Source organism: Nerophis ophidion, linkage group LG13, assembly GCF_033978795.1.
Source record: "Nerophis ophidion isolate RoL-2023_Sa linkage group LG13, RoL_Noph_v1.0, whole genome shotgun sequence".
Taxonomy (NCBI): domain Eukaryota; kingdom Metazoa; phylum Chordata; class Actinopteri; order Syngnathiformes; family Syngnathidae; genus Nerophis; species Nerophis ophidion.
In genome coordinates this window covers 14,853,246-14,880,861 of record NC_084623.1, presented here as the reverse complement: position 1 = coordinate 14,880,861, position 27,616 = coordinate 14,853,246, and the positions used below count along the sequence as shown (strand labels likewise).

The 27,616-nt window shown below is 39.1% G+C and overlaps 1 protein-coding gene across 3 annotated transcripts in view; it reads right to left on the bottom strand.

Annotated features, from left to right (window-relative positions):
• The window catches only part of slc39a10 (solute carrier family 39 member 10), an 83,213-nt gene that overhangs the window by 24,296 nt on the left and 31,301 nt on the right, over nucleotides 1–27,616 (bottom strand). For all 3 annotated transcript variants that reach the window (XM_061918443.1, XM_061918445.1, XM_061918444.1), the window contains exons 4-9: nucleotides 23,443–24,467; nucleotides 23,114–23,291; nucleotides 6,170–6,345; nucleotides 1,793–1,951; nucleotides 1,553–1,661; nucleotides 1,188–1,481 (exon numbers count right to left, since the gene is read on the bottom strand). In XM_061918443.1, coding sequence (XP_061774427.1) covers nucleotides 1,188–1,481; nucleotides 1,553–1,661; nucleotides 1,793–1,951; nucleotides 6,170–6,345; nucleotides 23,114–23,291; nucleotides 23,443–24,459 — 1,933 coding nt within the window. In that variant the 5' untranslated portion in view covers nucleotides 24,460–24,467. The remainder of the gene's footprint in view (nucleotides 1–1,187; nucleotides 1,482–1,552; nucleotides 1,662–1,792; nucleotides 1,952–6,169; nucleotides 6,346–23,113; nucleotides 23,292–23,442; nucleotides 24,468–27,616) is intronic.

The following is a 27,616-nucleotide window of genomic DNA, read 5'->3' as shown; positions in this document are numbered from 1 at the left end:
ATAATTTGAGTGTTGGCAGTAAGGGTTTAATATTTGTGTTGAATGTAAGTTGTGCTATCCTTCATCTCTGGAAAAGTCCAAAATGGAAGCGGCATACATATTTTGTGTGCAAATTAGGGGTGTAACGGTACACAAACATTTCGGTACGTACCTCGGTTTAGAGGTCACGGTTCGGTTCATTTTCGGTACAGTAAGAAAACAACAAAATATAAATTGTTTGGTTATTTATTTACCAAATTTGTAAACAATGGCTTTATCCTTTTAACATTGGGAACACTATAATAATTCTGCCCACGTTAATCCACATTAAACTGCCTCAAGTCGTTGCTTTGATTAAATACAATGAAAAAAACTTTCTTCTACATATAAAAAGTGCAACATTAAACAGTTTCCATTGAAACTGTTTAATGTCAACTCATCATGCTTAATTTATTACAGCATTTGGGAAGCCTGTCGTTGACTTTTATTATGTAAATGTTGTATTTGTATCAACATGTGATAAAAAAAACTAGGCTGCTACATTACTAATGATTTATGTAACTATAGCTGAAAAAATAGTACAATTGCAATAGGAGAGACTATTCATCCCTAAACACAATGGAGTTCAACAAAATAACAGACAGACAGGGCTTTGCTGCCCCTAAAACACGCACACGCACGCACACACACACAGCAAAATGAGCTAACGTTACGCTAAAAGCTAATTAGCCCTCACCTCAAGCCTATACTGTGAGCTAGCTGAGCTGCAGTTTAAGTTTCTAGAAGGTCAACGGGCTCATAGTGATGTTAGTAATAGTTGTGACTAGGAAGTGTTTAGTATAATTTAGTGCGCTCCTCCCCTGCTAAACGAACATCTCTGCTCGACTCTAAAGCATTGACTACATCGCTCTGAAGTCTGAATACGCACTGCTGATTGGCTTTGTATGTAACCAATCAGATGCTCGTGTGGGCGGGCCCATGCTTGCTGCTGAGACAGAGCCACAGAGGCAGAAAGCAGAGCAGCTTGTGAAGACTTCTGATTCTAAACTCGTTCGGTACGCCCACGTGCCGAACCGAAACCCTTGTACCAAAACGGTTCAATACAAGTACACGTACCGTTACACCCCTAGTGCAAATGAATAAACAGGCGACCAGACTTTGTGCCATGTACGATTTGAATGAAAAACAACATCAACGTTGTTATTTACCTATGGCCAGGCCGTCACTGAAGTTATGCATGCCATCGCCCATGATGACCATCCAGGCGATGCTGGCTATACCAGCGTCCTTCATCTCCTGATCTGAGTGGCAGTTCCCACCGTGCGAGTGGCCGTGTCCGTGACTGTGCGCCTTGGCCTTGTGTCCGTTCACCTTCGTGGGTGACGCCTTGGAGTTTGTAGCCTTCAGTGGCGTCTTTTTGGTGGGAGAGTCAAGTATCTGAAGCTCTGTGAGTTGAGTGTCATTGTGATCATTGTCACAGGGGACGGTGCTGCTGTCAGGGTCTAAAGAAACAGAGATGTCAGTCAACGTGTGGCTGTTTACTCTTTGGAGCGTCTGACTGAACACAACTCACCATCACTGAGCACCTTCAAGTGAACCCATTCTGCATCTGAGCAGTGACTTAATCTGTGATCGGACAACTTGCTTCCAATCTTTCCGTCTTTACTCGCTTTCTTCATGCCCTTCCAAGCAGAAATACACACATTCGTAAATGACATCCAACCGCAACTTTCAATTCAAAGCATAAACTGTGCATCGAAATGCAAGTAAGAATTTTCCATCTGAACCTGGCAGCAGGTGCGGTTTTGCTCACCTGTCGATCCTTGTAGTGCTTAAACATGCCGATGCAGTGTTCAATAATGAAGAGAAGGTAAATGCCGGCCAACGCAGTCAGGCCCTTCCACACTCCATCAAAGTCGGTTGCCAGATCGGTGCCATGGCTCGGGTCGCTGTGGTCATGCTGCCCTTGAGACTATTGACGGTATGAGAAAGTGAAAGCTTAGGGTAGAAGATAGACAAAGGGATACATTCCCCTGTTTGTACTCAATTGTTTCGTATGCGCTTGAAGTTCCACACGTTACACTTAAAGGGGAACATTATCACAATTTCAAGAGGGTTAAAACAATAAAAATCAGTTCCCACTGGCTTGTTTTATTTTTCGAAGTTTTTTTCAAAATTTTACACCTGGAATATCCCTAAAAAAAGCTTTAAAGTTCTTGATTTTCGCTATTTGCGACGCGACTGTCCATTTCCCTGTGACGTCATACAGGGCTGCCAATACAAACAACATGGCGGTTACCACAGCAAGATATAGCGACATTAGCTCGGATTCAGACTCGGATTTCAGCTGCTTAAGTGATTCAACAGATTACGCGTGTATTGAAACAGATGTTTGGAGTATGGAGGCAGATAGCGAAAACGAAATTGAAGCTATTGAGCGAATAGCTATTGACGCTATTCGGCCATAGCATGGGTGTACCTAATGAAGTGGCCCATAGCATGGCTGCCTTATTAGCATCGCCGGTAAAATGTGCGGACCAAACGATCAGGACTTTCGCATCTTGTGACACTGGAGCAATTTAAATCCGTCGATTGGTAAGTGTTTGTTTCGCATTAAATGTGGTTATGTAGTTTCAAATGTACATACAGCTAGCGTAAATAGCATGTTAGCATCGATTAGCGTAGCATGTTAGCATCGATTAGATGGCAGTCATGCCGTGACCAAATATGTCTGATTAGCACATAAGTCAACAACATCAACAAAACTCACCTTTGTGATTTCGTTGACTTAATTGTTGCAAATGCATCTGCAGGTTATCCATACATCTCTGTGCCATGTCTGTCTTAGCATCGCCGGTCAAATGTGCAGACACTCTGGCAAATTCAATGGGGGTCTGGCGTCAGATTTCTTGCCAGTGGTGCAACTTGAATCCCTGCCTGTTAGTGTTGTTAAACCCTCAGACAACACACCGACTAGGCATGATGTCTCCAAGGTCCCAAAAAATAGTCGAAAAAACGGAAAATAACAGAGCTGAGACCCGGTGTTTGTAATGTGAAAATGAATATGGCGGGTGTGCTACCTCTGTGATGTCACGTTCTGACGTCATCGCTAAAAGACCGATAAACAGAAAGGCGTTTAATTTGCCAAAATTCACCCATTTAGAGTTCGGAAATCGGTTAGAAATATAAATGGTCTTTTTTCTGCAACATCAAGGTATATATTGACGCTTGCATAGGTTTGGTGATAATGTTCCCCTTTAATAATAAAATCCCATCCAACCTGCGTGTGGGAGCGTGACCGTTTGATATTACTGTGGGAAAAAAAATCAAGTGATAGCTGCTATATTATAGATGCATTTTTTTATTAAATTGTCACACAGTTCATTGATCATGGTTCAGATGCATTGAACGTCCATTAGTACCAGGATGTATGAAGACAGCAGATATACACGCAAGCCCCTTCTGCTGTGGTCGCACTCACGAGACAACAATGTGCATTTTGATTTATGACAGTTAATACATATTGGTCTTTTTATTCTCGTCTTATTGTAAGTGCCATATGAATAAAGTTTGATCTGACACACACACACACACACACAACCACACACACACACACACACACACACACACACACACACACACACACACACACACACACACACACACGTGTATGTATGGGTCTTGGGCGCAGTTGGGTGTTCTAACAAAACAATGACCCCAAACACTCGTCAAAAGTGTTTAAAGGGGAACATTATCACCAGACCTATGTAAGCGTCAATATATACCTTGATGTTGCAGAAAAAAGATCATGTATTTTTCTAACCGATTTCCGAATTCTAAATGGGTGAATTTTGGCGAATTAAGCGCCTTTCTGTTTATGCCTCTCTGAGCGACGACGTCAGAACATGACGTCACATCGGTACTCAACGGCATTTTTCCCTACACATTAGACGCATCGAGTCAAATCAGCTCTGCTATTTTCCGTTTTTTCAACTGTTTTCCGGTACCTTGGAGACATCATGCCTCGTCGGTGTGTAACAACACGATCAAGGACGGATTCAAGTTGATTTACGTAGAATGTGCATCGATTAACACGGCATGCTAATCGATGCTAACATGCTATCTAGGCTAGCTGTGTGTACACATTGCAGCATTATGCCTCATTTGTAGCTATATTTACATCTAACCTTTCCCTCCATTCACATCTAATGCCAAACAAACACTTAGCAATCGACAGATTTAAGTTGCTCCTGTGTCAAGAGATGCAAAAGTCCCCCGTTTGGTTTTTACCGGCGATGCTACGACAGAGATGGCACATAGATGGCAAGAATGTCTGGATATCCTGCGACACTCAAAGCAGATGCATTCCCAACGATAAAGTCAACTAAATCACAAAGGTGAGTGTTTTTGTTATTGACTTATGTGCTAATCAGACATATTTGGTCGCAACATGACTACCAGCTAATCGATGCTAACATGCTATTTAGGCTACCTGTATGTACATTTGAAACTATATTTACATCCAGCATTTCCTTACACCCACATTTAATGCGAAACAAACACTTACCAATCGACAGAGTTAAGTTGATCCAGTGTCAATGCGAAAGTCCTGATTGGTTGGTCTGCACATTTTACCGGCGATGCTATGCTTATTATTTTATTTTATTTGTTGCGGCTGTAATTCTTTCGTGGCGGGCCGCCACAAATAAATTAATGTGAGGGAAACCCTGATATATACATACATATGTATATTTACAAATATATACACACACACACATGTATGTATATATATATACATATACATATATATATATATATATATATATATATATACATATATACAATATATATAATATACACACATGTATATATATATATATATATATATATATATATATATATATATATATATATATATATATATATATATATATATATATATATATATATATATATATATATATATATATATATATATATATATATTATATACATATACATACACACACACACATATATATACACACACATATGCATAAATATGTGTGTATGTATATATGTGTATATATATATATATATATGCATTTATATACACACATATATATATAAATATATATACACACACATATGTATATATATATATGTATATATATACATACATATATATACATAAATACATATATATATACATACATATATATGTATACATTTATACACATATATAGATGTATATATATATATAGTATATATGCATATATATGTATATATACATATATATATATACATATACATATATATACATATATACACATATATATATATATACATATACATATATATACATATATCAATCAATCAATCAATCAATGTTTACTTATATAGCCCTAAATCACTAGTGTCTCAAAGGGCTGCACAAACCACCACGACATCCTCGGTAGGCCCACATAAGGGCAAGGAAAACTCAATATATATATATATATATATATATACATATACATATATATACATATATATATATATATATACATATATATATATGTATATATATACATATATATATACATATACATATATACATTTACACATATATAAATATACATATATACACATATATATACATATATACACATATATAAATATACATATATACACATATATATACATATATACACATATATATATACATATATACACATATATAGATGTATGTATATATATATATATATATATATATATATATATATATATATATATATATATATATACACACACACATATATACATACATTTACACATATATACATATACACATACACATATTTATATATGTATATATATATATATATATATATATATTTATACATGTATATATATATATATATATATATATACACATTTTTAAATATATATACACGTTTATATACACACACCTTGAAAGTGTGCAGTTTTTTTATCAAAATGGCGATTTTCTGTCAGGGTTATAACAAATTGTTCATTTTAACATTGATTCTTTTGGGAACTCTGCTTTACTGTACGAACGTTTCGGCTGGCGAACCACTAGAAGAACCTGTTAAGTTCGGAGATCAAGGTCCCATTGTATTTCAGTATTGCACAGGTGAAGATGATCTCAAGTGCAACCCTCAAATAAGAATATTACAGCACCTCCACAATCGATCTACTTTGAACTCACATGAGGCAGCAGATGAAGGAGTGCATCCCCGCTGAGTGTGCCCACAGCCAGGGCCACCAGAAAGGTGAGGAGGAATTTGAAGCAGGACTGGTTGAGGATGGGCACAAGAACAACACCCAGCAGAGACAGCAGGCTTATGATGGTGATGGACACAAAGCCCCACACCCAGGTCCACACTGGTGACAGGGAGAGAATAACAAATAAAAATCTCAATCAGTATTTGTGTCTTTGGATCGCATCAAGAAAACTTTTTTGCTGGCTGAGGGAGTTCTTCCTTTTATTACTACAAAGTGGTAAAAAAAAGTATCTCATCGAGGGTGTTCAATCCAAATGTCCTTGTGATGACACAAGGCCTAAAGCAGGAAACTTAAAAGTGACACTTCAGCAAATTTCTACTTGCTGGGCTGTTGATGGAAGACATAAGGCAGAGCAGCGTGAGAAAGGTGCGCTATCATTTAAACTGTCAAAACAGCACAAGGCCAAAGCGAAAAAGTTTATGACGATTTGGTCACAGAGGACAAAATGCTTAATGTAGTATGAAATTCAATGTCACACCAGTGATGGTGCGTTTGCTTAACCGAAGCTGGATTCTTCACCAGTGACATTTGGCTGTAGGCTTTTTATTGACTGGAGCACACTAGGCATGTAATGCACACCTTACTGCCGGTAGACTGGAGAACAACAGAGGAAACCCCTTCCATCCATCCATTTTTCTACCGCTTATTCCCTTTTGGGGTCGCGGGGGGCGCTGGCGCCTATCTCAGCTACAATCGGGCGGAAGGCGGGGTACACCCTGGACAAGTCGCCACCTCATCGCAGGGCCAACACAGATAGACAGACAACATTCACACACTAGGGCCAATTTAGTGTTGCCAATCAACCTATCCCCAGGTGCATGTCTTTGGAAGTGGGAGGAAGCCGGAGTACCCGGAGGGAACCCACGCATTCACGGGGAGAACATGCAAACTCCACACAGAAAGATCCCGAGCCTGGATTTGAACCCAGGACTGCAGGAACTTCGTATTGTGAGGCAGACGCACTAACCCCACTGCCACCGTGAAACCACCATGCCGTAAATAGGTGAAAAAGTTCAAAATGCAATGGTCAGAAAATAATTAATAATATCATAATATGAATGATACATGTTATGTTTACTGTGTTGACCTGAATACAAGACTTCAGAGATGGGATGAAGTCTCTTATAATCAGGGTCTTCAGGATTACACATGCAGGTGGCTGCCGGTGGTGCATTTGTCTTATCTACACATGACAATTCTATCTCTACATCAGTGGTTCTTAACCTTGTTGGACCTGCACTGCAAACACATAATTTTCCCAATAATAATAATAATATATATTAATAAAGTATATCTTCTCCTACGCAACCAGAGGAGTTATGATGCTAATTTGAAGATAATGATCAGTGAATCATCGAACGACTGTCAAGCCTAGATTGATAGACTGATACAATATAATGATTCAAGCAAACTCTCATTGAACTAATACAGGGTATCTGCAGGTTTCAGCAAGTCAAATTTAAGACTTTTTAAGACCTTTTTAATGCCACCTTGAATGAAATTTAAGACCGAAAAAAATAATAAAAAATCTATAAATATAAGCGATGGTTGGGGATCCCACTGTACTACAACCTCAATGACAATCAGTCAAGTTTACTTTTTGTATGTTTATTAATAAATAAACTGATAAGCAACACTCTGCCGAACAGCTTATCCAAAATCTTGAGAGATCCAAAAACTTTGACATCCAAAACAAACAAACCAACACCAACGCCAGTAAAAACATAACCGAGGTGAGGGTAAAAAATAAATTACATTTCATTAACACATACCGAGACCCATTGACTTGGTCGAAGAGCAGGTTTTGGATGTGAGGTGCTAACCCGTGTCTCTTAATAAATGCTGTTTTATCCTTTCCGCAGTAATATGTATTAGCAACCTGAGAATCAGGAAACATCACACGAAAAAGATCGCCAATCCCGTCATCTGAGGTGTAGGATTGATGTTTCACCACAGTGTGCAAGATCCATAACACCTCGGATTTTAATGTTGCTGTCCCGCCGAAGATTAGTGTCAGGTCAGTGCTGCTGGCGGCAGTTGTTGCTAGCTGGGGGGGGCGTTGGCGCTGAACCCACGCAGAACTGAGAGATGACCGGTGTTTGTTTTTGGCTCTCTGCCGCGATTTTATGCTTACCGCACTGCATGTGCGATTCGACCGCTCTAATTCCCATGGTGCCAAGTTTGAAATCCCTCTTACAAAGTATGCACCTGGCCACCTCGGGATTGGCAACAGGCTTAAGCCAGCTTTTAAACCGACTGTCCTTCAGCCCATCCATCCATTAATTTTCTACCGCTTATTCCCTTTTGGGGTCGCGGGGGGCGCTGGCGCCTATCTCAGCTACAGTCGGGCGGAAGGCGGGGTACACCCTGGACAAGTCGCCACCTCATTGCAGGGCCAACACAGATAGACAGACAACTTTCACACTCACAGTCACACACTAGGGCCAATTTTTAGTGTTGCCAATCTACCTATCCCCAGGTGCATGTCTTTGGAGGTGGGAGGAAGCGGGAGTACCCAGAGGGGAGAACATGCAAACTCCACACAAAAAGATCCCGAGCCTGGATTTGAACCCAGAACTGCAGGACCTTCGTATTGTGAGGCAGACGCACTAACCCCTCTGCCACCGTGAAGCCCTGTCCTCCAGCCAACGCTCGCAAAACTTCCATTTCCCCATGCTGACTGAAAGGCGGGACGCGAGGAAGAAAGGAAGGAGTCTGCGCGCGACTGACACTGAAATCGCTCACTTTTACTCAAAGACGTGCCCCGAAAAAAAAAAAAAAACTGGCCCCACAATTTAAGACCATTGAGTACTGAATTTAAGACCGTTTTAGGAATTTCTAATACATTTAATACTTTTTAAGGCCTTAATTTTAGACACATGAATTTAAGACTTTTTAAGGATCCGCGGATAGCCTGTAACATTGAAAACATGATTCAAAACTATTTTGACTTAAAAACCTTTTTACTAGTATGTTGATTGTTTTGTGGTTGACTTGTTGTAAATGTATTCCAAATCTTCATGGACAGTTACAGTGTTGTTCCCATTAGGATAAGTTGGCAATGTGAGGGGGGGGTACATTATATGCTGTTATTTTACCTGTGAAATGCTCCCTTTCTTCTATGGCATTTTATTGTCCTCTATTGTTTACAAGCTCGCTTCTGCCAAGCTCAAACAATGCCCTTCGCTAAAGCTGTATCTCCTCAAGGGACTTATTGAGCAGCCACAGTCACACCAACTGGAAGGCTGAAAAAATGAATTTGCAAGACCAATGGTTGTCAAACTCTGTTCAACAAGTACCACCACAGAAAACACCGGGCTCTCCACGTACCACCAACATTAAAATACAGTAGCGTAGTAGGCCTAATCAGTCATTAAAACAAGGCAGACATTGTATTTAACACATAGAGAAGAGCCAGATGAGGTGGTTCGGGCATCTGGTCAGGATGCCACCCGAACGCCTCCCTTACCAAACGGTAAAAGGCCACCGGGAAGACCCAGGACACGTTGGGAATAATTTTGTCAATGAGATATTAAGAAAAATGTCCTATTTTGGTATTTTGTAAAATACAGTGTTACAATTTAAGTTGCATTTGTCTATTTGACACATCTTTATGTGATATGACTATAAACAAAAATACGGAATAAATGTCCAACTTGCTAAAACACCAAAATTGTGTGGGGGTTGAATAATTTGGATCACAACTGTACATATACTGGTGCGGTACACCATGCTTATACACACTGCCCACTTCCAGTTTGTCATGTTTGGCCAATGTGAATGCTTTGACGCACGTTCGAGTTCGAGTTCTGATACTACATTATCAAAACTAAAAACGAAATTATAGCATTAAAATAATTTCATAGCTATTCCACAATATGTGGGCTCTACCGAGGATGTCGTTGGGGTTTGTGCAGCCCTTTGAGACACTAGTGATTTAGGGCTATATAAATAATCATTGATTGATTGATTGATTGAATAACAATGATCGACTCAAACAACTCAAAGTAATCCACAAAGCCAGGGAATTGTGTGGAACTGATGGTGAGAAAACGAAACTTGTGTGAGCGTAGGCCGGCGGGAGCCAGGAGATGAAGATGGAATTGCAACTAAGTCGAGCACAGTGCGAATGACCTTGTGTTAGTACACCCTGCGATAAATCTTGAGTAAACACCTAGCCAGAGGTGGAGAAATCATCTAATAACTGTAAAAAGCACACAGGCAGCCACACCGCCTCGCCACATCTAATGGACCCCAGGTGGGGAAGTTTGGGAGCGGATGATGTGGAACGTGTCTTATGCCTGACAGAGTAGTCTTTGGAGAGGCTGAATCAAGCTGTCACTGTCCCATTAACCAGCTGTAGGATTAAGAAATGTTTCCCCTGGCAGATGTCCCCACTCACATAACAGGCATAAGACCCTCATGGCAGGAAGTACTGAAGCACAAGTGGCCATAACGTTTGTGAATTGATCACACAGCCACTCGCGATTACTGTTCATAGGGCGAGAGTCTGAATGTGCGTCTCGACAGGTCAACATAGTCCAGTCACAAAGACAAAAAGACAAAGGTGAGCGTTTGGTTATTGGAAGTGTAAAGCACCCTGCAACATGGCAAGCCAGTTATGATCGAATCAGTTCATTGATTTTGATGTATGACATTTTTTGCACAGAATATTTCCTTCAAAAATTCACACTGAAAAGCACAACGCGGATCAATGCACTTCTTTATCTACAAGTTGTTCGAAATCTCTTAAGTCAAACATGACAGACTTCAGCCTTGGTGCAGTTCCCTGACGCTCCCGACCAAGGAAGACACATGAAGGATTAACATATAGGCGTTAAATGAATCTGTGGCTAGGAGCTGATGTAAGCATGTGCAACAACCTGCATCCTGCAGCTCTGCCTCACTTTTGGCCATTTCATGATAGTCATCAACGTTTTATGTAGTCACTTGCTAAGATGGTGGTTGATCTTTAACGAGAAAGATGACTGGTCATAGAGAGTGGATAGTTTTAATTTTTCTGATTAGCTGGATTGTTATGTTGATTGTACAAAATCTGAACCGTTCACTGAAATACCTTCAGAAATAGGCAACTAACATAAAAAATACTTGGGATTTCACACTTGATGCTTGGGCAAGCAGCCCAGAGATGCAAATGTTTATACCGTATTTTCGGATTATAAGTAAACAGTGGAGCAAAAAAGTATTTAGTCAGCCACCGATTGTGGAAGTTCTCCCACTTAAAATGATGACAGAGGTCTGTAATTTTCAACATAGGTACACTTCAACTGTGAGAGACAGAATGTGAAAAAAAAATCCAGGAATTCACATTGTAGGAATTTTAAAGAATTTATTTGTAAATTATGGTGGAAAATAAGTATTTGGTCAACCATTCAAAGCTCTCACTGATGAAAGGAGGTTTTGGCTCAAAATCTCACGATACATGGCCCCATTCATTCTTTCCTTAACACGGATCAATCGTCCTGTCCCCTTAGCAGAAAAACAGCCCCAAAGCATGATGTTTTCACCCCCATGCTTCACAGTAGGTGTGGTGTTCTTGGGATGCAACTTAGTATTCTTCTTCCTCCAAACACGACGAGTTGAGTTTATACCAAAATGGATACATGGATGATACAGCAGAGGATTGGGAGAATGTCATGTGGTCAGATGAAACCAAAATAGAACTTTTTGGTATAAACTCAACTTGTCGTGTTAAATACTTATTTTCCACCATAATTTACAAAGAAATTCTTTAAAATTCCTCCAATGTGAATTCCTGGATTTTTTTTTCACATTCTGTCTCTCACAGTTGAAGTGTACCTATGATGAAAATTACAGACCTCTGTCATCATTTTAAGTGGGAGAACTTGCACAAGCGATGGCTGACTAAATACTTTTTTGCCCCACTGTACGTCGCACCGGCCGACAATGCAAAATAAAGAAGGAAAAAAACATATATAAGTCGCGATGGAGTATAAATCGCATTTTGGGGGGAAATTTATTTGATAAAATCCAACACCAAGAATAGACATTTGAAAGGCAATTTAAAATAAATAAAGAATAGTGAACAACAGGCTGAATAAGTGTACGTTATATGACGCATAAATAACCAACTGAGAAGGTGCCTGGTATGTTAACGTAACATATTATGGTAAGAGTCATTCAAATAACTATAACATATAGAACATGCTGTACGTTTACCAAACAATCTGTCAATCCTAATCGCTAAATCCCATGAAATCTTCTTCCTCGATGTCGTTTCTAAACAACTCTGCCAACTCCAAAGGTATGTGCCGCTTCCTCTTGTCGTTTTCTGCTGCATATTTCACTACGTCCAGCTTGTAATCTGCAGTACATGATTTCCTTTTCGGTACAGTTTTTGTTCAGCCCTTCTCAGTTTTTATAAGTTACCGCCAACGATCAAATGATCCTTTTTAATAGCTACGGCAGTAGCATATAGCATGTAGCAGTTAGCATTCCATGACCCACAATGCACTTCTGCCATGACCCTCCCCCGCCGAATTCTTATTGTTTGACGTGTGTGTGACGATTGCTGACATTTTCTTTGTCTCTTCCGCGAATGAGATGAATAATATTTGATATTTTACGGTAATGTGTTAATAATTTCACACAGAAATCGCTCCGGAATATATGTCGCACCCCCAACCAAACTATGAAAAAAACTGAGACTTATAGTCCGAAAAATACGGTACATGCAATAAAAAGTAATTTTAAAAAGTTGCGTAAGCTTTAAAATATGTGCTTTTCTGCACTGTACATCTCACTTTTGACACTGGGTAGTGATGCTCCAAAGAGGTTTGACTTGATAATTTTAGCATTACCAAATTGCTTGATCTGTATTCTAAACAAAAATGATGACTACACACGTCTTGGTATTTAAAAGGGGCTTTTTTATGACTAAATTATGGAACACTATTGTAAGCCTTTCTACACCTAAAATACCAGCCAAACCTCAAATTTATAACAGACTGATGGAAAAAAACAAAAACAGTAGCAAATAATGTGAATCGCAAACGTCTGCTCTGTAGTATCACAATTAAGACATACAATTTTCTTTAATTATAAAACTCTTATAAAGAGATAACATAGATTTTGACCAGTTTGCTCGTTTTATATAAAGATGAATTTCTGCTTAGCATGTCTTTCTGATGCTCAATAAATATGTTTTCTCATGATCGACCACTTACGAATTATGAAAATCTTTCAACCTTTTGCTTATCAACAGCTGAAAGCTGAGGTATACTGTAGGTGTGTTTATTAACATGATTCCAAATGTCAGAAAAAAGGTGGGGCTCCAATCAATTGTGCTGAACAAGCATTTATCCTCACCTGGCACTATTGCAGCATTCGGTCCAATAACTTTTAAAACTGACAGGCCCCTACTCTACCGTATTTTCCGGACTACAAGCCGCGACTTTTTGATCTTTGAAAGCTGCGGTTTACACAAAGGTGCAGCAAATCAATGGATTTTTCTTTGCGAATAGCCCCACCGTTTTGTATAAAGCAAACTTACATAGTAGAAACACCAACACACTAAAGAGATGTGTCATTGTTAGTACTAGGGCGCCATCTTTGGAACGAGTCCACTCACTGCAGGTTGAAAGTCTACAGCAGGGGTCGGGAACCTTTTTTGCTGAGAGAGCCAAGAAGCCAAATATTTTAAAATATATTTCCGTAAGAGCCATATAACTTTTTTTTAACACTGAACACAATTAAATGTGTGCATTTTTAAGTAAGACCAACCTTTCTACAGTATAATAGGTCTCTTATTCTTTGTAATAACATTGTTATTCTGAAGCTAACTGTGGAGGGGGTGTGGCCTGCGGGCCTGCAGCGAAGCTGGGTGTTGCCAGGATCGGCCTCGAAATCAGCGACAGGTGCGTCGATGTCCCACCTGGGCCTTGTTATCTAATCACCTGTCACTCTGTTATAAGCACCAGCTAGGAGGAGAGACGGAGTTGGGGCTGGAGCCAGAGCGCGAGCGACAACTAAAGAGAAAAAGACAATTGCTGGAAAGCAACTGAGAGACTTATTGAAAAATAAAACAATATTGTAACCTTGAAACAGGCTCTCATGTCGGTGCTTGATGGTCTGAAGAACCCCCAGGAGGAAAAGCTCCACACTAACCAATAATAAATAAATAACTTCTTACCATTAACGCAACTTCTTGAACAGGTGTGGTAGTAAACGGATGGATGGATTAAAAATGCATGAGAATGTTTTATATTTTGAACGTTATTTTTAACACTGTGATAAAAAGTGGAATTATTCATTACTTATCGTGTTAAGCAATGTCAGCTCAGATTTATCCGAGAGCCAGATGCAGTCATCAAATGAGCCACAGCTGGCTCGCGAGCCATAGGTTCCCTACCCCTGGTCTACAGTATTTATTTCTGTTTTGTGACTTGACCCGGAAGTGTAGGTGCCGTTCCGTCTACTTTCTACTCCTATAGTTTTTTTCATTCATCACTTCGGGCAACACTTATAAGTTAGACAATATAACCAAAACAATTCATACTTACTAAACCGTCACGTTTGGTACTAGTTTTCATGCATATTTGTACGAGCTATAGTAATGTAATTAAGCTGGTGTAATACTGTAAGCGTTAGCTAATATGCTAGAACGTTTACAAGTGTGGGTTAGTATTATTAACTTACAATGGCATTGTTTTTGCATTGTCACCGTGTAGTTATTGAGTCTGTTCTGATTGGAAAGCTAACTTCTGCAGCTAGTGGGTCCACAAATAGATTTCTCTGTTTTGTTTGATCCGCCGTTTTACTGCCGTGTTACAGGCACCGTTTGGAAAACATTAAAGTATGTAAATAAAGATTTACAAAATATTTTCTGCACAAATATCTCATTTCACAACGTATATGTCTGTGGATTAAAGTACGGTGTGGCTAATATATGTCTACCGGAGCACTCTACACTCTGGAAAATACAGTAAATCAAAACGATTACATTTTTCAGCTGGCTATATCTTAAAGTAGACATACAATAAATACTGAAAACATCTGCAGGGTGTAAATTACTTATAGTACGTATTGCTGGCTCCCTGATGGACTGGACTATTGCATTATCTATTCATGTAACAACTCAATTACTAAACCAGTCGTCATTCATCGCGGCTCCTTCAGAAGGTTTATTCTTTTTCCCAGTTCGGGTGTTTTTAAGTTTTTTCATTGCCCGGATGTCAGTTCAATTGCTCTTTGAGGCAATTGTGATTAACTCAGTATTTAAGGCATTTGCATAATCACTATGGCGCCTACAGAGAGATTAGCAACTATTAATTGGTTTTAAAATGTACCCTTAAATACCAAAGTTTTGCTTTTTATCAGAGTATTATGTATGATCCTTTAAGAGCAGCAGACTACATCAATGCTTTAAGTCAGGCTCACTATCAGAAAAGTAAAACTGGACGCTTGTCGATAAATAAAAAAAAATCCGTAACAGCCCTTTTTGAAGCGAAGTGAATTATATTTAAATAGCGCTTTTTTTCAAGTGACTCAAAGCGCTTTACATAGTGAAACCCAATATCTAAGTTACATTCAAACCAGTGTGGGTGGCACTGGGAGCAGGTGGGTAAAGTGTCTTGCCCAAGGACACAGCGGCAGTGAGTAGGATGGCCGAAGTGGGAATCGAACCTGCAACCCTCAAGTTGCTGGCACGGCCACTCTACCAACCGAGCTGAACCGCCCCGCACTCTCATTTTAGGGTAACCACAATTTTACTCAGCCTTAGAAAAGCGAAAAGGCTACATTTGACTGCTGTCATTTATGCTGCAAGAGTTAATTCTAACACTGAAAGGTAAATGAATATAAATATCAGCCTGACAGTACAGCAAGTCTAAACTCAACGCAGCTCATCTCCGTACCAATGTGCATCTTTCATGCACACTATGTGTTAATGATCATTTTTGCAGCGAGGTGTGACGGGGTGGTGTTTGACGATGGCAAAGGAAAAGAGCAAACCCAGTGGTCTGTTTCCTCTCCTCAATTATGACTTTCCTGTGAGCCATAGCTCAGAAAGATGGCGCTGGGTGTCACTTGTGTGCTCCTAATTGGTACAGCACAAAACAGGGCACTTTGGGACTAGAGAAAAAACAACTGCAAATGTTCTGAGCTCCCCCACAGATTCCGGCAGGAGGTAAATGGAAGGTACCTCCACGGCATGTGGTAATGCCTCTGGATAAATCTTGGCACGCCAGAGTCTACCACCTCTGGTTTTCCACTAATGAGGAACTATTTATGCCCTTATGACCGGTTCATGCCGTCTTCCATGTTACCATTTCCATTTTATGACTGCTTTTGGTGGTGGCACGGGGCTTTCTTGGGCACATTTGATACAGGTACTATACACAAAGAAGAGAAAATGGACTTTAATCAGAAATGAGTAGGTGCAGTGCAATGTCTGTGTTCCTTCAAACCCACAGTATTAATGTATATACTGGTGTATATTGTGACAGAAATATTTTACATTAATAAAACAGATTCGGATATTTTTAATTTGACAACAGCAAATAGCTAATCTCCACTTTTTTATTTATTTGCAAATTATTCACAATTCCTGTGTAAGACAAGAACACGTTTTCTTGTTTTATGCATACTAAATCGGAAAAAATAAAACGGCAGCAAAACAAAAATCCGCTAACAGTGGAGTCAATGAGAGGCTCTCTATTTCACCCATAAAGCCCTCTAAATAACAATCCAAGAAACCTTCCAACAATGCCCCATTTACATATCGTCATCTCAATATGAACTAAGTATTAACAAGATTTGCTATTATAAGTTGCAATAACATTCATGTTATTCATGCCAGAGTCTGTTCACCTTGGAGACCTGCTGGGGTGACGAGTACGGCCTGGCGCGAGATTTACACCTTCTCCACCAGAATTTATAAATACACATTTTACATACACACACACATATATATAATATACACACACACACACACACACATACATACATATATATATATATATATATATATATATATATATATATATATATATATATATATATATATATAGGTGTGGGAAAAATCACAAGACTACTTCATCTCTACAGAACTGTTTCATGAGGGGTTCCCTCAATCATCAGCTGAAATCTCCTGATTTCTCCTGATGATTGAGGGAACCCCTCATGAAACAGTTCTGTAGAGATGAAGTAGTCTTGTGATTTTTCCCACACCTAAATATTGCGCTCTACCACGGTATCGAGCACTATTCTCTGGATAATCCAATCAAGACATATATATATATATATATATATATATATATATATATATATACACCGTATTTTTCAGAGTATAAGTCACAGTTTTTTTCATAGTTTGACCGGGGGTGCGACTTATACTCAAGAGCGACTTATGTGTGAAATTATTAACACATTACCGTAAAATATCAAATAATATTATTTAGCTCATTCACATAAGAGACTAGACGTATAAGATTTCATGGGATTTAGCGATTAGGAGTGACAGATTGTTCGATAAACTTATAGCATGTTGTATATGTTATAGTTATTTGAATGACTCTTACCATAATATATTACGTCAACATACCAGGCACGTTCTCAGTTGTTTACTTATGCGTCATATAACATACACTTATTCAGCATGTTGTTCACTATTCTTTATTTATTTTAAATTGCCTTTCAAATGTCTATTCTTGGTGTTGGGTTTTATCAAATAAATTTCCCCCAAAAATGCAACTTAAACTCCAGTGCGACTTATATAGGGTTTTTTCCCCCTTCTTTATCATGCATTTTCGGCCGATGCGAATTATACTCCGAAAAAATGCGGTATAGGCATATATATATATATATATATATATATATATATATATATATATATATATGTATATATATATATATATATATATATATATATACAACCCTACTTAAGGCTATATATACATATACACACACAAACACACACATTTCCACACACATGTACATATATATATATATAATATACATTTTAGGGCACTATGTTCATTAAATCTTCTTGTGTTACATCTAAATTTGTATTTTACTCACTTGTGCTTGAGTAAAAAATATACTGACGTTACATAACTAAGACTGTCAAAATGTATTCTTTGTACTACACACTCTCAGCTAATCAGGAGTAAAGACTTCTTGAAGGTTGAGTTGTCACAATACCTGAATTCCATTGGTTGATACAAATACCTGTGAATTTACTTGACTTCTAATATGTATTTGATACCACAGTGATCATTTAAAAACTGAACCCATATACATTTACTACTGTATTGAAAACTGTGTCAAACTGTAAAGTTCTTAAGATGACTTAAACATCATTATCTCAATTGACAGAGAGTGTCTCCAAGCTGTGTCTTCTTAGCATTTATGGTGATAAAGATCGGGTAGCAAGGTTGTAGTGATTTGTTGCACGCAGTGCACAGATGTGGTAAAGCACACTCTTGTGGTGGCGGATCTCCACTCTCACTTACACAGTGAATACACAACCATCTCTTTCACTTTCATTGCGTACCTCTATTCGTTACCTCACTAAATGGCAACACAAATTCCTTCTGCTACAATTTAATTCTCTGGTAAACCAATGAGTATATTGTGAGACAGAGTTATGACGCATACCAGCATAGTTCCATTATTTGTTTATGACCAAGACTGAACTGGACGTGCCAAATACACATTAGTGGCAGGCTGCCAAGAATGAATATATCTGAAACACTAACTCATTTTTTAACAAGGCAGGCTTTCTTCTGCTGGTCAGTGATGAGAAGCTGAGAAGTGACGCTGCTCACCAAGGAAAAGTGTTACTGATACTGAAAAAAGCAGGTATCAATGTATTTTTTATGTGTTCAATGTATCAACTTGGTATCCAAGTATTGGCTTTGTTTTGTCAACCCTACTTCAGGCTATACAAATACAATAGGTTTTATATTTTCATCAAAATTACTGAATTACTGACCCTCATTTGGAATAAAAGTGCTCATTTAACAGGATTGCAGTCCGTAAGAAAAAAAAGTATTTTTTGATTCATTTAATGTTGATTCATGTTTTAATTGTATCATATCGTTAAATACTTAACACACTTCAGTCACAATCTTTTTGATTGGGGGGCCGGATTGGTCTAAAAAAAATTGAGCCGGAGGCCAGAAGCCGCCTGCATGCAAAGTAACTGTGTAAAGTGTGTATGCGTGTTTACATGTTATAATGGTAAAAAATAATTAGTAATTACTATAATTGAATATTAAGAGTGTGTGAAAGTTCAACTATTACCTTGTTTACTTCCGTGACAACCTCTTTAAAGCTTTGTACTCAATCAGAAATACCCAGCAGCTAAAAGTGGGTGGAGTGTTTTGTATTTTTCCCATCATGCCTGGCAATTGATTTAAATTGGTGTAATTTCATTTTTTTATAGTGATGGGACATTTTTTTTAAATAACATCAACAAAAGTCAGTGAGCAGGTTGTGTTATGTGTGTTGACTTTTTGTGCTGGCTGAGGTTTTTTTCTTCTGCACCACGACTACGAAAGCTTGTTAGGGTTGGGTCACAGTGCTTGAAATGTCAAAGAAGTACACATCATGGTCACTGACCTGAGTTTCTCACATTGATCATCAAGATGGTGATAATTTACCACTTGTTAGACCAATGGTCATTTAAATTAAATCTGAAAACACCCTGCATGTCCGGTCTGCTTAATGAAACTGATCTTGTGCTGTCATCTTGCAAGCCAAATTGAAGTTTTGGACACCCCTGCGGAGGCTAGTGTACAAATGTCCATTCAGGCCAAACTATGGAAAATGGTCATTTTACCTACAAAAAAGTAAATGAAAACATTACCTCCCAACACCTGTAAGTGGTAAACAAAATGTGCTGAAGGAAACTTTTTCTTCAGTTGGTCTTTCAAATATAATTTCTTAAACTTATGCTGATTTTTAAATTATGCTCTGGTGAGTTTTCATCAGTGCTCAGTATTGCAGAAAATGAAAAAAAGATTATTCCCATCCAAATAAACTCTTCAAATATATAGACAATGAAAAGTGAGTGAATGAAGTCATGAGAACACCTTTAGGAATCATAATTGCATTTCCTACTTCTGTTCCAAGTATCACACTGACAGACATTAGGGTTAGAATTTGTTATAATAGGGCTTGTTGTTATATCCATCCATTCATTTTCTACCGCTTGTCCCTTTTGGGGTATGTCTGGCTTAATGACAAAATCATAACTGTGGGCTTTGGATAAAAGGACCAGATAAAGAATGTTTTTGAAAACCCCTCAAAACCAAATTCTTATCACCTGTTAGTAAAACACAAATAAACTAAATCACTATTTGAACCGTAAGTTAAAGCATGTAAGTAACTATATTGCTATCTTTGATTTTAAATGACCGGATAAAAAAAATGCAATTGTGACAATGAGCTGACAAGTTAAAGGTGCTAGACTGTGTCAAGGCCTTGATATGAATATGACAAGATCACAAAGCTGTAGCACATGTTTCTTTGTTTGAGACCTTGAATACTTTATGTCACTCTTGTTCAGGGGTCGGTAACCTTTACCACTCAAAGAGCCATTTCGACCCGTTTGACAAAATGAGGAAGACAATGGGAGCCGCAACTATTCTCGCCAATATCCGCTGGTGGTCACCCAGATGACAAGAATAAGGGCATGCTATGAAGCCATTGCCTAAAACACCCCGCGAGCACCAAACCCCGCCCACCTCAAACACGCGGGGGGGTTTGGTGCTCGCAGAGTGTATAACAGTCAGGAATTGTCATGGATGCAAAGTATTCTGGGTATTTGTTTTGTTGCGTTTATGTTGTGTTACTGTGAGGATTTTCTCCCGAAATGTGTTTGTCATTCTTTGTGTGGGTTCACAATGTGGCGCATATTAGTAGAAGTGTTAAAGTTGTTTATATTACAACTGTCAGTGTACTCTGCGTCACCCAGTATGCCTTAAAATCTCATACATGTGCCGATAGAAGCAGCGAAATGCATGTGTCAGGTCGGCACGCAAATAGCATTCTGTGAATGGCGGGCGCGATGACGTTCAAGAGGACGTTAAAGGGCAACATTATCACAATTTCAAAAGGGTTAAAAACCAATAAAAATCAGTTCCCACTGGCTTGTTTTATTTTTCGACGTTTTTTTCAAAATTTTACACCTCCCGGAATATCCCTAAAAAAACCTTTAAAGTTCTTGATTTTCGCTATTTGCGATGCGACTGTCCATTTCCCTGTGACGTCATACAGTGCTGCCAATACAAACATGGCGGTTACCACAGCAAGATATAGCGACATTAACTCGGATTCAGACTCGAATTTCAGCGGTTTAAGCGATTCAACAGATTACGCATGTATTGAAACAGATGGTCGGAGTATGGAGGCAGATAGCGAAAACGAAATTAAAGAAGAAACTGAAGCTATTGAACGAATAGCTATTGACGCTATTTTGCCATAGCAAAGATGTACCTAATGAAGTGGCCAATAGCATGGCTGCCTCATTAGCATCGCCGGTAAAATGTGCGGACCAAACGATCAGGACTTTCGCATCTTGTGACACTGGAGCAACTTAAATATGTCGATTGGTAAGTGTTTGTTTCGCATTAAATGTGGGTATCTAGTTTCAAATGTACATACAGCTAGCGTAAATAGCATACTAGCATCGATTAGTGTAGCATGTTAGCATCGATTAGCTGGCAGTCACGCTGCGACCAAATATGTCTGATTAGCACATAAGTCAACAACATCAACAAAACTCACCTTTGTGATTTAGTTGACTAAATCATTGCAAATGCATCTGCAGGTTATCCATACATCTCTGTGCCATGTCTGCCTTAGCATCGCCGGTCAAATGTGGAGACATTCAATGGGGGTCTGGCGGCAGACACTTTCGCATCTTCGGGCCAGTGGTGCAACATGAATCCCTCCCTGTTAGTGCTGTTACACCCTCCGACAACACACAGACGAGGCATGAAGTCTCCGAGGTTCCAAAAAATAGTCGAAAAAACTGAAAATAACAGTGCTGAGTCCTGGTGTTTGTAATGTGTTGAAAATGAAATGGCGGGTTTATTACCTCGGTGACGTCACGTTCTGACGTCATTGCTACGAGACCGATAAACAGAAAGGCGTTTAATTTGCCAAAATTCACCCATTTAGAGTTTGGAAATCGGTTAAAAAAATACATGGTCTTTTTTTCTGCAACATCAAGGTATATATTGACGCTTGCATAGGTTTGGTGATAATGTTCCCCTTTAAGAGTAATATCATCACGGCACGCCCTTAATATTGTAGTTCGAGTGAAAATTGGAGAACGTTGACTCCGGGTGATGTCCGGGAGAGGCATTGAATTCCGGAATCTCCCCGCAACAATGTGGGGGGTCAGCGATTGTGCAGCTGAGCCGCATCAGAGTTGCCAAAGAGCCGCGGGTTGCCGACCCCTGCTCTAGTTACTAAGTAACTGGGCTGCTAAATTTGGGAAATTTTTATTTTGAAGCAAATATAAAACCAAAGTGAGATGGGGGAAGGCTAAATGTAGAAAAAATAACATTGCAATACACTCCAAGCAATATTGAATGACAAAAAACTATTGCCAAGAGAATAGAGTATACCTGTTAGCTCAACTTGATAGAGCCAAGTAGAAACCTCAACCCCCTTAAGTGTTAAGAGGTGAAATGTTGACTCCAACTTGCCTTTCTATTCAGAATAACGGATCAAGTACTCACTATGAAATTGTGTTTATCTTTGTTGCTACTTTTAGTTTGAGCTTTAATGAATTATTTAAACTGAGATAAAAATATTTTTTACTGACATATAGCTCAAATGAGTTGAGTCAATTTGGTACTTGGCTTCTTACCAGAGCTGACATTCTCCAAAGCTTTCTGCTCCACGTCCATCTGGTGATAATGGCGAATGCACACACGGCTGTCTATTTGGTACAGCAGGGCAGGACACAGATAGGCAAACTGGTTTGGCGAGATGAGGGAATCAGGACTCAGCCCATAGTAGTTGAGGAGCTGAGTCAGGTTTAAACACTGTAAGCAGACATCACATCTTCATTTTAAATAAGGTTTATACCAGTCCAGCATATTGATCATTAATTAGAAATCAGATTTGGTGAGTAGCTCATTATTCATAATTACACAACAGTATTTGAAATACTTAGGGAGTCAAAAGAGTCCCTACCTCCTCATGCTGGTGAGACAAGCCACTTGCATGTCCAGGCATAACAGGGCTCGGAACTACAGGGGTGTCAGGTCCTCCTGGTGCTTCTCTTTTAGCTTTGTGAGAATGGCTGTGCCCATGATCATGACTGTGTTTGTGTTCATGATTATTAGACTGTGATGTGAAAGGTGAAATGGTTTTGTTTTGACCCCTTTGTCCTCTGACCCTTCCTGGCTTTCTTGGCTTCTTGGGCTTGCTGTCTATAGGGGCAGGAGAAGACTGCAGCTCTTGATTGACATGAGTCATGTCAAGCTGGGAAGAAGAGAGCTGTTCTTGGTTGGTGGGAGCAATATCTGTGTTATTTTTTGTCTGCACAGGATCAGGTTTGTCACTCGAATGTTCATCAGAATGTTCGTTCTCCTCTTCCTTTTGATGATGATGATTATGTTGTGCATCATGTGGGTGATTGTGGTTATGATTATGATCGTGATTGTGTTTGCGGGAGTGTTCTTTTGATGCACCAGGTGTGCACTCTGTGGGATCTTGTTTTGTGCGTGGATGGTGGGAGTTGGGTTTGTGATGTGGATGGTCATGGCCGTGGCCTTCAGTGTGTGAGTGAGATCCCTCTTGCACATCAAGAATGTCTAAGTGAGCTACATGGTCATGACCAAGCTCATCATGTTCCAGACCAACCACTTTCACTTCACCCAGACCCAAACTAATAAGGAGACTCTGAAATCCGTGGAAATCTAGCTTGTTCTTCTGCCCATAACGCCTGAACAACTGCTGGATATAGAAGTTCTGTTCCTCCTCTAAAGATGCCCCTTCAGGACTTCCAGACTCTACAGTTGGAGTAGATTTTCTCACATACGGAGCCTCGGAAATCTGCAGATCATTGTGGGTGTGGTTGATGTGGGGATGACCATGGTGCTGATGATGCCCTTCTTCATGGCAGTGGCTGGACTGATGGTAGATGAAGGTGAGCACACATAGGAAACAAAATCTTGTGCGTATCTGGACTCGCATTGTCCCCAACATCAGATTCCCTGTCAAGACAGTACATACTGATATGTTAATATAAAATATTATTCAAATCACAGGGTCATTGTTAAAATAAGGTTAATTTAAAATGCAAAATATTGCTTTTTTTCATTTTCCATATCATTGGGATCACATCCTGAACCTACACCAGCTGCCCTGGGGTGAGAAGCAGGGTCCACGCTTCATTAATCTACAGAAGGGTACATCTAGTCAACCAGTTACATTAACATCGATGGTACATTTAGAGTCTCCAATCAAACAAACATGCAGGATTTTGGGGATGGAAGCCAGAGTACCTGAAGAAAACCCAGGTAGAACATGCAAACTCCACGCAGGAACCCTCGATCTCTTGATGGCAAGGCCAACAGGCACACCACCAATAAACAAGGTGGCCAATACCTTTTAGAACGCTGCAAGTTCGTAATACCAATGGTACCGTTTATAGCAGACCTATTTGTATATCAAACCTTAACAGTGTTACTAAAGTAACTGATGTGTGCCTTGTTTTTTTTAAGCCTTTATATTTTACGTTTTGGTCCTACCTCTCCATCTTCTCACCCACTCCTGTAGTTTTTCAAAATCCCGCCCATGACCTGGCCAATATCCATCGATTAAATTAACTAAATTAACTAATTAATTCAATTGGCGACACTGTTCCGCATTACAAGTTTTTCGGGGTACTAGCTGGGTCACAGAACCAATTAAAACTTGTATCCCCAGGTACCACTGTATTAGTATACTATTACTACAGCATTAAAGGCCTACTGAAACCCACTACTACCGACCACGCAGTTTGATAATTTATATCTTAATGATGAAATCTTAACATTGCATCACATGCCAATACGTCATTTAGTTTACTAAATAGCAATTTTAAATTTCACGCCAAAATATCCGGCTGAAACGTCTCAGTATGATGACGCGTGCTCGTGATATCGAGGACATTTTTTCCCAGCATCGTTCCCAGCTATTAGCTCGTCTGTTTTATCGCGAAATTTCACAGTATTCTGGACATCTGTGTTGCTGAATCTAATGCTATTTGTTCAATGGACAATGGAGACATCAAAGAAGAAAGCTGTAGGTGGGAAGCGGTGTATTGTGGCCGGCTTTAGCAACACAAACACAGCCGCTGTTTCATTGTTTAAATTCCCGAAAGATGACAGTCAAGCTTTACTATGGAACAGAGATGTCAAGCGAACACGGTTGGATTGGACCACGCACACAAAGTACAGTGTATTATGCAGCGATCATTTCGAAAGATTGTGTTTCGAAGAGGGTCCCTTGCGAAGGGCAGAGATAAGCATCGCAACCACCCGTCGACTGGTGCTGAAGAAAGGTGCCGGGCCGACCTTCATGTTGTACAGGTACGACCATATAAATTCACTAAAACACTAGTAACACAATAAGCAGATAAGGGATTTTCCAGAATTATCCTAGTAAATGTGTCTAATAACATAGGAATCGCTCCCACTGCCCTCATTTTTTTCTAGTCCTTCACTCTTGCTTTCCTCATCCAAAAATCTTTCATCCTCGCTGAAATTAATGGGGAAATTGTCGCTTTCTCGGTCCGAATCGCTCTCGCTGCTGGTGACCATGATTGTAAACAATGTTCAGGTGGGAGGAGCTCCACAACCCGTGACGTCACACGCATATCGTCTGCTACTTCTGGTAAAGGCAAGGCTTTTTTATTAGCGACCAAAAGTGGCAAACTTTATCGTCGATGTTCTCTACGAAATCCTTTCAGCAAAAATATGGCAATATCGCGAAATGATCAAGTATGACACATAGAATGGACCTGCTATCCCCGTTTAAATAAGAAAATCTCATTTCAGTAGGCCTTTAATAGTATGCTGAAAAATAACGAGCTAGCCTATCACACAGAATACAATGTCCCAACCACAACATGACTACCTTGCTCTAAAAATCAAATGACTAATAAAGCTATATATAAATATATATAAAATAAGTAAAGCCTTTTGGAACACGTCAAACCCTTGAGAAAACTGTGCTACAAATTGCTTGTTCTCCCCATTCCAAAAAGCCAGAGGCAGCAATTTCATTGCAGTCAAATGATCCTCATAAGATCCTCTGTGAAGCCTGAGGGTGGTCGATGCAAGAATGCTGGGAGTGCGGATGAGAGCATGCTAAATCTGAGGGTAGATGAGATACACTGCTGGCACATAGCAAAGATGAGACGTCAAAAAAATTAAAAAAATAAAGCCACGGGTCTTGTTAGCAAAGTTTAGACTGAATTTACTGCAAGTGTGCCAAGAGGAAATGGGATTTTGTTCAGATCACAGATACCAGGACAAGTGCACAGTTGTCAAAACAACAGAAGCACTGAAGAAGCAACACCTATAAAATAGGAGCATAGCACTTTTTTTTATTTCTTTTTTTTGTGGTAGCTAGCTATTAGGGCTGCGAATCTTTGGGTCTCCCACGATTCGATTCAATATCGATTCTGGGGGTCGCGATTTCATTATATATCGATTTTTTTCGATTCAACGCGATTTTTGAATCAAAAACGCTATTTTTCCCGATTATAAACCATTCTGTATTCATTCAATACACAGGATTTCAGCCGGATCCACCCCAGTCTGGTGACATGCTAGCAGAGTAGTAGATTTAAAAAAAACAAAGCTTTTATAATTATAAAGGACAATGTTTTATCAACTGATTGCAGTAGTGTAAATTTGTTGTAACTATTAAACGAACCAAAAATATGACTTATCTCTGTGAAAACATTGGACACAGTGTGTTGTCAAGCTTATGAGATGCGATGCAAGTGTAAGCCACTGTGACACTATTGTTTTTATTTTTTATAAATGTCTAATGATAATGTCAATGAGGGATTTTTAATCACTGTTATGCTGAAATTACAACTAATATTGATACGGTTGTTGATAATATTAATTTTTGTTTCACTACATTTGCTTTGTTCCATGTCGTGTTTGTGTCTCCTCTCAATTGCTCTGTTTATTGCAGTTCGGAGTGTTGTTGGGTCAGGTTTGGTTTTGGAATTGGATTGCATTGTTATGGTATTGCTGTGTAGTGTTTTTTTGGATTGATAAGGAAATAAAAAAGTAAATAAAAAATTAATTTAGATTTTTTTTAAAAATGAGAATCGATTCTGAATCGCACAACGTATTCGAAT